General features: G+C 41.3%; 1 protein-coding gene across 1 annotated transcript; it reads left to right on the top strand.

The window, feature by feature from the left end:
* Positions 1-5,516: 5,516 nt before the first annotated feature.
* Positions 5,517-11,103, top strand: LOC115620992 (neuromedin-U receptor 1). The gene is made up of 6 exons (XM_030514511.1): positions 5,517-5,961; positions 7,722-7,887; positions 7,954-8,086; positions 8,151-8,349; positions 8,798-9,021; positions 10,222-11,103. Exons 1-6 carry the CDS (start codon positions 5,517-5,519, stop codon positions 11,101-11,103), a joined length of 2,049 nt encoding a protein of 682 aa, XP_030370371.1.
* The last annotated feature ends 1,545 nt before the right edge of the window (positions 11,104-12,648 follow it).

Genomic DNA, 12,648 nt, shown 5'->3' with positions numbered 1-12,648 from the left:
ATGGTGTACAGGATTCTTAGCTAATTGTTGAGCACTTAAATTATCGCCATGAAGAATAGTTGGAGTACTCGAGTCACCGCAGCCAATCTCCACTATAAGACGCCGTAGGTATATGGCCTCCTTACACGCAGTTGAAAGAGCCATATACTCCGCCTCCGTGCTGCTAAGTGCCACGCTGCGTTGCTTTTCAGATCGCCAGGATATGGGTCCTCCAGCCAAGTAGTATACATAGCCAGTATACGACTTGCGATCGATGCGGTCGCCACCCCAGTCTGCATCCACATAGCCGGTAAGGGGTTGTCCACACTCTTTGTAGTGCAACTTCAGGTCCACAGTTGACGCCAGGTATCGAAGCACATGTTTTACACCCACTAGGTGCTCTGCATGCGGATCTTGATTCCGTTGAGCTAACTTGGCAACGGAATGCAATATGTCTGGCCTTGTTGTAAGCGCCAGCCACATTAACTCGCCAATTGAAGACTGGTAGGATGCAATGTCAACCTTTTGACAATGCTCGCTGGTACATATCACTTGGAAACCAGCATCCAGTGGGGTCGCTGTAGGTCTACAGGTCTCGCATCCATGTTCACGCAATATGTCTTTGATGTATTGCGAATTGCTTAGCGAAATTTCGCCAAGCTCACCGTCGCGCTGCACTTCCATGCCAAGGAACAAATGCAGCTCTCCCTTGTCAACACATTCAAACGATGTTGTAATGGCTGACTTGATGTTGGCCAAGTCCTCTTTTGATCGGCATGCTATAATTATATCATCAACATAAACAAGGATTAATGATAAGTCACCTCTTCCGTTCCTTTTGTAAAGACACGGTTCATTTTCACATGCTACAAAATCTATGCCTTGTAGTACACAATCGAGCTTGGAGTTCCACTCGCGCCCCGACTGCTTCAATCCATATATTGCCTTTTTAAGCAATAAAGCCTTACTTGGATTATTGGGATCTGTGTATCCCTGTGGCTGCTTCATATAAACAGTTTCATGCAGGTCGCTATTCAAATAGGCGGTACACACATCTATCTGGTGAAGGTACAGCTTCAATTCCGCTGCTAACGCCAAAATAAACCGCACGGTTTCCAATCTGCAAACGGGTGAGAACGTCTCTACATAGTTCACGCCATACTTCTGGGAGCACCCTTTAGCAACGAGTCGTGCCTTGAAACGTTCGACTTTTCCATCAGAGTCACGTTTCAGGCTGTATACCCACTTGCAACCAACTGCTCGCTGATCTTTTGGTAAATCAGCCATCTGCCAGGTTTCGTTTGATTGTAGTGCCTGATATTCCTTTTGCATCGCCTCTTGCCAGAATACTGCATGTGTGCTACCAACGGCCTGATCATAGGATGTCGGAACCATTACGTCACTAGCAACCAATGCTCCAAGCACATTGTATTGCTTTCTTGGACGACCAGGTTTACCATTTCGAACAATTTTAGGCCGGCCTGGCCCAATCTTCACAGTATCCTCGTCAGAGTCTTCTTTTTCGACTGCACTCTCATATGCGTTGGAGCTGCTGTCGTCAGAACTGTGCTCACTGTCATCGTCGTCGATGCTTCTGTCACCATCCGTGTGAGTGACATGCTCTTGAACCTCGCATGCAGGAAAATCTACCGTAACGGTATCTTCATTGGTATGACCACCACAACGCTCATCAAATAGAATGTCTCGTTTTTCGACAATCGTCCTCGTCTCTGGGTCGTATAACCGATAGCCTTTGGCTGCTACCGAATACCCAACCATACGGTACTCATGCCCTTTGGGTTTGAATTTGCCTTTACGGGGACCCTTTGCAAGTGCAACTGCAATGGAACCAAAAACTTTTAGATGGCTAACACAGGGTTTCTTACCTGTCCACGCTTCCATTGGAGTCAGGTTGTTCAGTGCACTGGTAGGTGATCTGTTTCTTATGTATACTGCTGTGTTGACTGCTTCGGCCCACAAAGACTCGCCTAGGCCCGACTGCACCAATAAGCATCTGGACATCTCCGTTAATGTCCGGTTTGCTCTTTCCGCCACGCCGTTCTGCTGCGGAGTATAAGCCACGGTCAATTGCCTTGCAATACCATGGTGTTTCAGGAAACCGTTGAATGTTGTGTTGACAAACTCGCCTCCATTGTCGGTTCGAATACATTTGAGCTTTTTATCTGTTTGCCGTTCAACCAAGTTTTTAAATTCGACGAACTTACTGAACACTTCATCTTTCTTCCGCAAAAAATAAACAAATATACGCCTGGACTTGTCATCGATGAAGGTCAGAAAGTATTTGGATCCAGCAAGTGACTTCGTGTCGAATGGGCCGCATACATCAGCATGAACCAGTTCCAACAGCTCTTCGGCACGGTTAGTGCTTACCTTTGGGAATGGCTGTACATGTATTTTGCTTAGCATACACGTTTTGCAATTCAAGTTGTCTGGGAAAAAAACCTTTCCAATACCACGCACTAGCTCTTTGCTGATCACTTCCTTCAGACTGGTAAAATTTAAATGGCCATAACGCTTATGCCACAATGTACCATCTGATTCAGTTGCGGAATAACACCTATTTTGTTTGCCTTGAAACATATAAAGGTTCCCAACTTTATTCGCTTTCAGTATACACTCGCCGTTTTGTATAACTTTAGCAAAATGTGGCCCAAAATGTATAACATTGTTCTTTTGCACTGACCGGCTGACGGACATAAAGTTGCCATTCATTTTCGGTACATACAGTACATCTGACAACACCAAGGTACAAAGTTCTGTCTGTAACTTCACCTCTCCTCTGCCTTCGGCCTTCAGGAAACCAGCGTCAGCTAAACCGATCATTTCAGTGTGCGCAATAAATTTTGAAAATAACGTCTTATCGCAACACATATGGCTTGTTGCTCCGCTGTCCAGACACCACATGTTGTTCTCTATCTTTCCAACGTCCAACGCATTTAACAAGCTGCTCTGCTTTTCCATCTCTTTCTTTGTCGATTGCTTTTTCCCTTCACCGCGAATTTTCTCACGCTTGCACTGTGCCTTGTAGTGCCCTTTTTCGCCGCAGTTGTAGCAAACGACGATTTTTGAATTCCTTTTTGAATTCGCTTTGGAATGCGCGACGATCTGCTGCGTAGCTATAAATGCTCTTGCATTCTCGCTCTCTCCATCTGCATTGCCTCTGCGCTCTCCCTCTTCCATCAGCTTGATACATAACACATCAAATGACGGTAAATTGTCACGCGTCTCAATGGCGACGACAAAATTTTCGTATGGTTCGGGCAAGCTTGACAACAACACGATTGTTTTTAACTCATCATTTAATTCGATGCCAACTGTACACAAACCATCCAGAATTTCGTTAAATTCGTGTATGTAACTTGAAATGCTTTGGCCTTGAAACATGCGTTTGCCTAGCAATTTCTTGTACAGCGACACTTTCCGTACAGGTCCACTCGGCTGATGAACGTCCTTTAACTTTTTCCATGCCTCGTACGAAGTGTTGCAATTTTTAATGAAGCCCAATTGTGAAGCTTTTACACTTAGCGTTATAATTGCTAATGCCTTTTCATCTTTTGGCCTTGAACTCTCAGTATTACTAGGTTCAGCACCTGATGCCACACTCCACAATTCCGCGTGCACTAAGACAGATCGCATCTGTATGCTCCATGAGTCATAGTTATGCTCTTCCAATTTGTCTATTTGATATAGCGCACTCATTTTTTAAATGTTATATTTCTTGAGTCACCAAACGATTACTATTTCACAATACTTTGAACTTCTCCTATGAGCCTATATGCCCTGGGCCCATAACCTATTGAATAGATTATATATTCGCTGAAAAGGGAAGGGCTCAGTAGGAGTAAAGTAAAAGACAATAGTCGCGGACCGCCGTGCGTCTGTTCGCTTTAGAGTTTTATTGGAGACTGACACTTTTGCTATACATATTCTTTATGCTTACATTCGTATGCAACAGTGACAGATAACTTGTAGATAACATAAGATTATTATCTGCTTATATTAACATGCGTGCATTGGTACTTATGTTTGTATTGATTTTCAACAGTTCATTCCCAAACGAGCTTGTGCGCCTATTAGCTGTGGCTTTAAAAAGAAACGAGATAGGACATCTTCGCCATCTGCAACCCATGCCCTCATAAATCATGGTAGCTCGCCCATGACTAAATTGACTTTCACACCTGAATTGGCAACTCAATTATTTTTCCAATTAGCTGCAACCCGAGGAGCCCATATACACTGGCAAGTACGCGCATTGGACCTCCGTCTACACATATGTACAAATAGTATGTATTCGATTTCATCAGCTGAGAAGGACAACTTTCGTCGCAGTCAGTCGCAGGAAATATGATTAATACGCGGGGGCTGCGAGTATTTGAGAATAATGTCTGCCAAGTTCGAGATACTGCCAAATGTCTTGTCTAAATTGGCACGTGCCCAGTAATTCTCTTAAACCTACTCGCACATATATAGTATGGAATGTGTATGCGAGCTTCGGCTGTTAACCTTCGTGGGCCAAGCTGCACAGACATATCTAAGGACTGGGACTAAGGACTGTATAAAATTGATGCATATTGAAATCGTGCCATTGACATAATGAATGAAATATGTACTGATGAGGTCTAAAGTCACTTTAAGCCACATTTAAAATTCCATACATGTTGCTGCTTATCGGCCTAAGCTGTCATAACACGTCTCTTTGAATGCCTCAATTACTTGTAGGCTCGTGTGTGTGTGTGTGTGTTTGGAAAAGTTGCGCCCCTGCACTCATTTTTATCAAGAGTAATAGAAAAAGTTTGTTGCCAGCAATCAAAGCATAATAAAAATGCTCCTGAACTGGTCTATTAATAACGCTGGGGAACAAATTGAAGTAGCCCCCAATCATCCAACATTTTGCCACTCGAACCAAGTTCGCAGTCGCAGTAACAAGCAAGTCCATGTCCTCGTCCAAGTTATTTGTCTTACATACCGCCCATGTATCAATTTTGCTACTTTATGCTCAATGAATTGCTGGATTATGGCACAGCAGCTGCTCCCATTTAAGGTTATAGTAAAATACAGGCACCCACACGTGCTGCTCACATGGGCGCCGACACAAAATTATGGCAACAGACACATGTCGCCCCAGTCGGCAAGCTGTTGCCCCTTCCCTTACATTTGTTGATGTTGTTCACATTTAAATTCAGTTTTTAGTCTAATGACTTCTCATGTTATTTGCTTTACAGACGAGTGCACAATTTTAGGCGCAAGACGACAAATACATACCAAGTATATAAAGATATACAAGTACGTGCGTGTATATACTTGTATATATGCACATTTTTGGAACGGCTACGTCGCTTATCTAGAAATGTGCACAGACCGCAACCAGGCATATAAAACCAACAATAACAACAGCAAGGACTACAACAACAGACCAACGGTGGCGGCCGCAGCGACAGCTGAATATATTAATAACACTGATAACGTGCCGCAAGTGGAGTAGAAGACACGCCCACGATTAATCGACAATTGCTAGCATGTTGCAAGCAGTCGACGACACCAACGACAGCAATGATGATGGCCTCAATCAATCATTTATGGCCCATTCCGCAATAGCAACAATAACAACAACAACAGCAACTGCGCTGCCCTCCAACAGCGCCGAGCTCCTCCTGCTCCACAATGACAAATTTGTAGCTCGAATCGCTCACATGCTGAACATAAGCAAGGAAAACCTAACGCAGCTAATGCTCCGCGAAGCAACAAATAGCACCACCAGCGGAGTCGAGTCCACCGATGCGGGCGAGGAGTCGCTGGCCATCCTCATAGCACTGACCATTTGCTATGCCCTCATCTTTGTCGCCGGAGTGCTGGGCAATCTGATAACTTGCATTGTGATCTCTCGCAACAATTTCATGCACACCGCCACCAACTTTTATCTGTTCAATTTGGCCATATCAGATATAATACTGCTGTTGTCAGGTAACTAAATACATAATATATAGTGGGTGTAAGAGCTTTAGGCATAAATTCCGAAACTTGTTAAAGCATTTTTAGGGGAGAGCATGTTATCGGCAATATCAGTTACTCGTACTTCTGTTGAAAAATGCCACGCTTATTTAATCACTTCTATTCGATTTGATAACAGAAACAAACAAACCAACAAATAGTTTCATTTGCGTTACAAACAATCTAATTTTAGTGGTAACTGGAAAAATTCGGCAACCCAGACAGCAGACCAAAGAAGTTAATTTAGCATGAATATCTTTTATCCAATCTCTTTATCTAATCTCTAACGCGAACTAAACTCGATTAATTGCTAGCCTCTTTATTACGACTATAAAAGTTTAATTAGGTAATTAAATGAATCTAGCGATTCAAAATACGATACTTTTCTAGTCTCCAATAATAATAATAATAATAAATTATAACGAAATACAACTATGTCTAATAAAATATTAGCTTAAGCTTCAATTCAATTAAACCAATTTAATTCATTTCTATTAAATATATATTGAGGTTGAATAAATATTATTGGAAATAATCATCTGGACATTTTTGAATAATAAATGAAGTGTTTGTGCTTAAGCCCCTTAGGGAGTCGCGCTTATAAGTATATAATTTTTCTAAAAGATATAAATACTCGGTAATTTCTGTAAAATCGTGCATATATATTGGTAAGAATTTTCGAGTATGCATAACTTTAAATTCGAAAACCTCCACGCCCTTGTTTAAAGAACGGCAAACAATTAAAGAGTTTGTTTATTATTTTCCTTGACAGACTAGACTATGATGCTTTATTCTGTGTCTCATAGATTTTATGACGAACTGTTATAAATCTTCTTTGTCAAATTTTCAGTAGTCATTACTTTTTCTCGTGCAATGTTATGATTTGCATTTGAAAGCGCAAATGCCACTTGGTTTTCCCAAATAAGACCAGAAAATACACAAGAAAGCTTATTGTTTATTTGGTAACAAAAAGATTCCCAGCCGTCTGCTCTTTGGTTAAAATAGAATTATATGTGAGCCAACACAGATTTCAGCAGAAACTTCTTAAACGGACATGAAATACTTGATTGTAGACCGACAGCTTCAGCAACGAGACCTTTATGGTCATAAATCATAAAAAGAATTCACTTAAGCTTTTAGCATTTAGTCCAACATGGAAAATGAAGATGTGCATATTTTTTTATAAATAGGGTTGCATTTTGTTAAATAAATGTATTTCCCTTCATCTTGTCAATAATGCTTCTGCTAAATTGGTGCGCAGAGCAATGAGCTTTATCTGTGGGCTTAGATTAAGAACTTGTTTGTCACAAGTTATGTAAATATTTTAACTTAATTCGCAACCTTTCGCCAACTATTCAACAAGTTGGGCACAAGAGGTTCCCTCTTTGAGGATTACCATAAATATGTTTGTTCACTTTGAAGCTCAGCCCACTACTTAAATAAATGAAAGAAAGTAAAGATATCAAGTTTTAAAGGGAGACGACTTTTGCGACGCAATAAAAGTACAGGAAAGTATTAAATTTCCCCGAAAATTGCGCTGCGAAAAGTAAAGAAAACAAAAAACCGTGCTGCGAAAAGTAAAGAAAAGAAAAATTAGTTCAATCCAACGACACAGCTGAACTGACTGACGTCATTCGCACAAATTTTTTTCTTTTTAATATACAAGTATAAGTTGATACCTTGCTTCTTCCACACTTCGATGATATAAAAGTATGAATTATATATCTCGCTAGGCATACCGCAGGAACTGTACAATTTGTGGTTTCCCGATTCATATCCCTTCACCGATGTCATGTGCATTATGGGCAGCGTGCTCTCAGAAATGGCCGCAAACACCACGGTGCTGACCATAACAGCTTTCACCGTAGAGCGGTACATTGCCATCTGTCATCCATTCCGGTAAGTTTTTAGGAGACCGTTACGCATCGGCGCCATGATTCAAACGCATTCTTCGCATTGGTTTAGTCAACACACTATGTCCAAGTTGTCGCGGGCCATAAAATTTATCTTCGCCATTTGGCTGGCTGCCTTCTTGCTCGCACTGCCACAGGCCATGCAGTTCTCGGTGGTGTATCAGGGCGATGGTTACTCCTGCACGGTTCGTAGGGCGTGATTTGAAACCCTACCACTAAATAACATCGGTTTTGCTTTGGTACTTTCAGATGGAGGACAACTTTTATGCACATGTGTTCGCCGTCTCGGGTTTTATATTCTTTGGCGGTCCCATGACAGCCATTTGCGTGCTCTACGTGCTCATCGGAGTGAAGCTGAAGCGCAGCCGTTTGCTGCAATCGTTGCCGCGACGAGCCTACGACGTGAATCGCGGCCTGAATGCGCAAAGCCGAGTCATCAGAATGTTGGGTAGGTGAGTTGAGTTGGCAACGCCTGTTGCCGGCGACCAGAGGCACACTGATTGATTAAACACAACAGCAAAGGCAACTCGGGACCCTTAGACACTCACTTCCCCCTCCCCAATCGCTTTGGTTGATGTTGAAACTTTTTCTTGATGAAAAGCCGCAAATTGAAAATTACTGTCAAAACATTTGCGATGGTGACATCAAACAAGCTGCTTACACACACATGCACACCCCCTTCACCGCAACTGAGACTTTGATGACTTTCCGCCATATTGCGTATACGCCATGTGCACACATTTTGTGGGATCGTTAATGTTTAATGCATGGAATTTACCTTTACCTATCTATTAAACAGGCCGACGAACTTGATTACATTCCTCACACCTTCTTGTCTCGCCCCATTTCTTTATAATTCTTCTCCAACTTCTCCACCTTTTTCATTTATATTGCAGTAGCTGTAGCCGTCTCCTTCTTCCTCTGTTGGGCACCCTTTCACGCCCAACGCTTGATGGCCGTGTATGGCCTCTCATTGATTAACATTGGCATTAATCGGGATGCCTTTAACGACTACTTCCGCATACTTGATTACACATCCGGCGTGCTGTACTATCTATCCACCTGCATCAACCCGCTGCTGTACAACATCATGAGTCACAAGTTTCGTGAAGCCTTTAAGGTAAGTAAGCCACTATGTGGCATAACAATTCCATGATGTCGCATTAATGCATCAATCACAAAGACAACTAGGAAAGATTACTAAAATACTTGTCTTGAAAATGTAGGCAACATTAATAAGATAAGTAACTGAAATATGAAGGCTTTTCTAGAAAATTAAAATAAGATTCATTATTAAGGCGATTTCTTAAACTATTATTAAGCTGCTGAAGAAGTTGAACTAGAAGTGCACGTTTGCTTTAAAATATGCATATGCATCATCTCTTACAAACCAATTTGTTTATTATTTACTTCTGCCTGCTGATTACGTCGTTAAGTAAATTTGCTTTATTTGCATTAGGTTATAATTTTTCTAATTTTTTTTTTCAATTAAAGCTTCACATTTTTAGTCTATATTCTATATTTTCTATAGAACAATCGACGGCTTTTATTTTATAATTTCGTCAACCATATCGACTTTCCAATAGCTTTTCTTTAAAATGGACTCAAAGTACTTATTTTTCTTTTGTCAAATACTTCTGCGAATATTTGTTATATATAATATAATATATTAAGGCCGTTTATGTTCCAGTTTGATAATTTAAGACAAAATTCCATGTGCCTATAGCCATTCGCCACAATAGTTTGCTTGAGATTTCACATTACATTTAACTGTTTTTAGAAATAAATCAATCTTGAAATCCACCAGCAAGAGTGCAATTTCATCCTGAAAGTATGCTGTACTTTTTTCAATTCCGCTCCATTTACACTTAATGGAAACATTTCAAATGCAAATTATTCCAAAACCGTAACTCCATCGGGCAAAAAAGCACTATACATACTTTACCTGTACACATAGTAAATTGTAAAGTAAGGAAGCTTTAATGAATGAACTGATGACGAAGGTTGTTTGCTAGTAATTTAACTTAACTAGGAGCATATGTTTTTCAGAGCCTCTATAATGAAAACTGAATAGTTTTAAACATTCTATTGGAAATAAAATCAAAAATGATAACTTTGACGAGTTAAACTATTGGATGCATTTTCAAATCGCTTTTCATTATTCATTCATAGGCTTGGCTTGTTGCGTGACACAAATATAAATTCCTCTTCTCAGTTATTTGTATATTCGCTTATAACAGTCGCATTTACGGAAAAAATTGATTATTTCAATTTGAAAATGTCACTCATAATTTGTGTATTGTTAACTAATTGTTTACAGATAACGCTGACGCGCCAATTTGGCTTGGCAGGCAAGCACCAGCAGAGTCCGCATCAGCACAACTACAGCGCCCTTCTGCGCCAGAACGGCTCGATGCGTCTGCAGGCGAGCAGCGTAAATAATAACGCGTTGGAACCCTATGGCTCCTATCGTGTGGTGCACTTTCGCTGCCACGATGCCAGTCATCATCAGTTTTCGCTGCAGGATAGTATTCGCACCACGACCACAACGATTCACAGCAATAATGCAGGAAGTGCTATTGGAAATTGTCCTGGTGGTGTTGGGGCAAGACGCACCTCTGGCACACGCGGCCGCTGTTCGTCGTTACACAAACATGAGCTCTACGGAGCAGCTACAGCAGCGCCGCATCGCATGCTGCAAGCTCAAATCTCGCAACTTTCCTCAGTTGGCGATGCCAACTCGCTGCTCGAGTCGCAAGGGGATTTAGGTAACTACTCTACAGGCACGCCCAACTCCTATCGCGCCAAGCGTGCACTTCTGGCCACCCATAATGGTGCTTTATTAATTTCCGCATCGACGCCAACGCAGGCGTCGCAGAGCCTTGATGCCGTGGATGCGACCGCAACGCCCACGCCTGTGCCTGGAAAGCGATTGAAACTATCACGCGTCATCAGCAGACGTGATGAGCATGGCCACAACGACAGGCAAGTGGTCCTGGAACATCAGCAGAATCAGCGGCAGCAATGCGAAGGCAGCACTGCGTCGAAGGCTCTTAAATTTCCATGGCGCAAAACGAGGCAAAAACCCACGCAACCAGCAACAACGAAAAACGGCAACAGCAATGCCAAGTTGCCAGTCAATGGAATGGGAGAAGTTGGAGTAGGTGGTCGACTAGACTGCGGCATCCCTAAGTCGCTGTGATAAACGAATCGAAATGAAACGAAAACGAACCCGAAACTGAATCCACAAAACTGATGGCTAGCGGATTAGACGTTGATTGAAACTATGGCAGAACTTTCGAGGTTGTCAGCTGCAACGCAAAAGAAATAATAGAAATAGATAGAAATAGAAATAGAAATACTTAGAATTGTTTAGATTATGAAAAGATGTATAGGCGACTATAGAATAGGTCGATTTGTTTAGTTAGCCAATGGTAAAACTTTTCAACTAAGCCCGAGCTGCTCCTGAAAGATGAATGTGCGCCACGCAAAGGGCAATGAAACTTGGCCACAAAGTTTGCCCCAAGATTTTCATGCAAAAACGTGCCATAAAAATGAAGAGAACCCCATGTGCACGTGCAGTTCCATTTACTGGCAGCTTGTAGACGATTTATGCAGTCATAAACCGGGTCTAATGAGGCAACAAATTGTCGGACGGATGGCCATCCATCGTGATTGTGCGCGGCGATCCGCACTGTGGCTAGCAGCTTAAGGTGAAAAACATTTAATTAATTAGGTGATAACTGTTAAAGCGCGCTGACTAAATAAATTGCTTAAAAAAATTTCCAAACTGTTGAACTTACTGCTTAAAAGAGATGAACTGCTTTTCAGGTGCTGGGCTACGTGGTTTCTGTCATCCGTCAGATGATGTTAACTACTTCGTCGCATAGGCATGTCCTTTATATTTGCTTTGATTGACGTTTCAAGTTTTTTACTTTTTATTAGCTTATCAAGCCACTACAAGGCTTGAAAAAACGTTTAAACTTTTGAACTTACTATTTAAGAGGAAGAAACAGCTTTTCAGCTGCTGGGCTTTCTGGTTCGTCGTATAGGCATGTCGTTTATATTTGCTTTGATCAAGATTTTACTTTGTTCTTGTTATTGGCAGTTATTTTGTGTCCGCTTGCTGCTGCTTTTTGTGCCACTACTCACTCAACTGTCGCTGGTACTGTCACCGCAAGCCACTTCCGCAGACGCATCATAGCCAAGCCATTTCAATTTGTAGCAGCTTCGTGCCCAGCATTTATTCCATTGGATTTTCACATGCTTTTTGCTGCCAACAGGTAAGCTTCTAAGAACATCTTAGACTAGTTGGCTGCCTGAACTTTTAAGCCCTTTGACCTTAGTACCGAATCATACCAGAAAGCCCTGTAGAAGTTTATTTTTCTGTGCTAATTAGAATAAATATTAGATACCCGAGAAAAAGGGTGACTGCTCACCAAAAAAAAAAAACGCGTACTTTATGTCGACATTATATTAAAATTGTGCCTTCATTTATAATTATAATTCACGTATGATATTATCGAACTAGTTTGGAAAATAATTAATTTTAGCTAGAGGCTTCAAACTATTTAGATCAATTGGCGGATTACCTACATATTTAATTTATACATTTCTTAAGCCTATTTAATTAATCTATTTAAATTGTTTACATAATTTAATTCTTATTGCTGATTGTTTTTTTAATGCCAGAAATTTCACTTGACTTGACGAATTGCTTCAATTACGATGCGTGTACATTTAAAAT

Source organism: Scaptodrosophila lebanonensis, unplaced genomic scaffold, assembly GCF_003285725.1.
Source record: "Scaptodrosophila lebanonensis strain 11010-0011.00,11010-0021.00 unplaced genomic scaffold, SlebRS2 tig00000024-arrow-pilon, whole genome shotgun sequence".
Taxonomy (NCBI): Eukaryota; Metazoa; Arthropoda; class Insecta; order Diptera; family Drosophilidae; genus Scaptodrosophila; species Scaptodrosophila lebanonensis.
The sequence above is the reverse complement of the archived record's forward strand: the minus strand, read 5'-3'. Positions and strand labels throughout refer to the sequence as shown.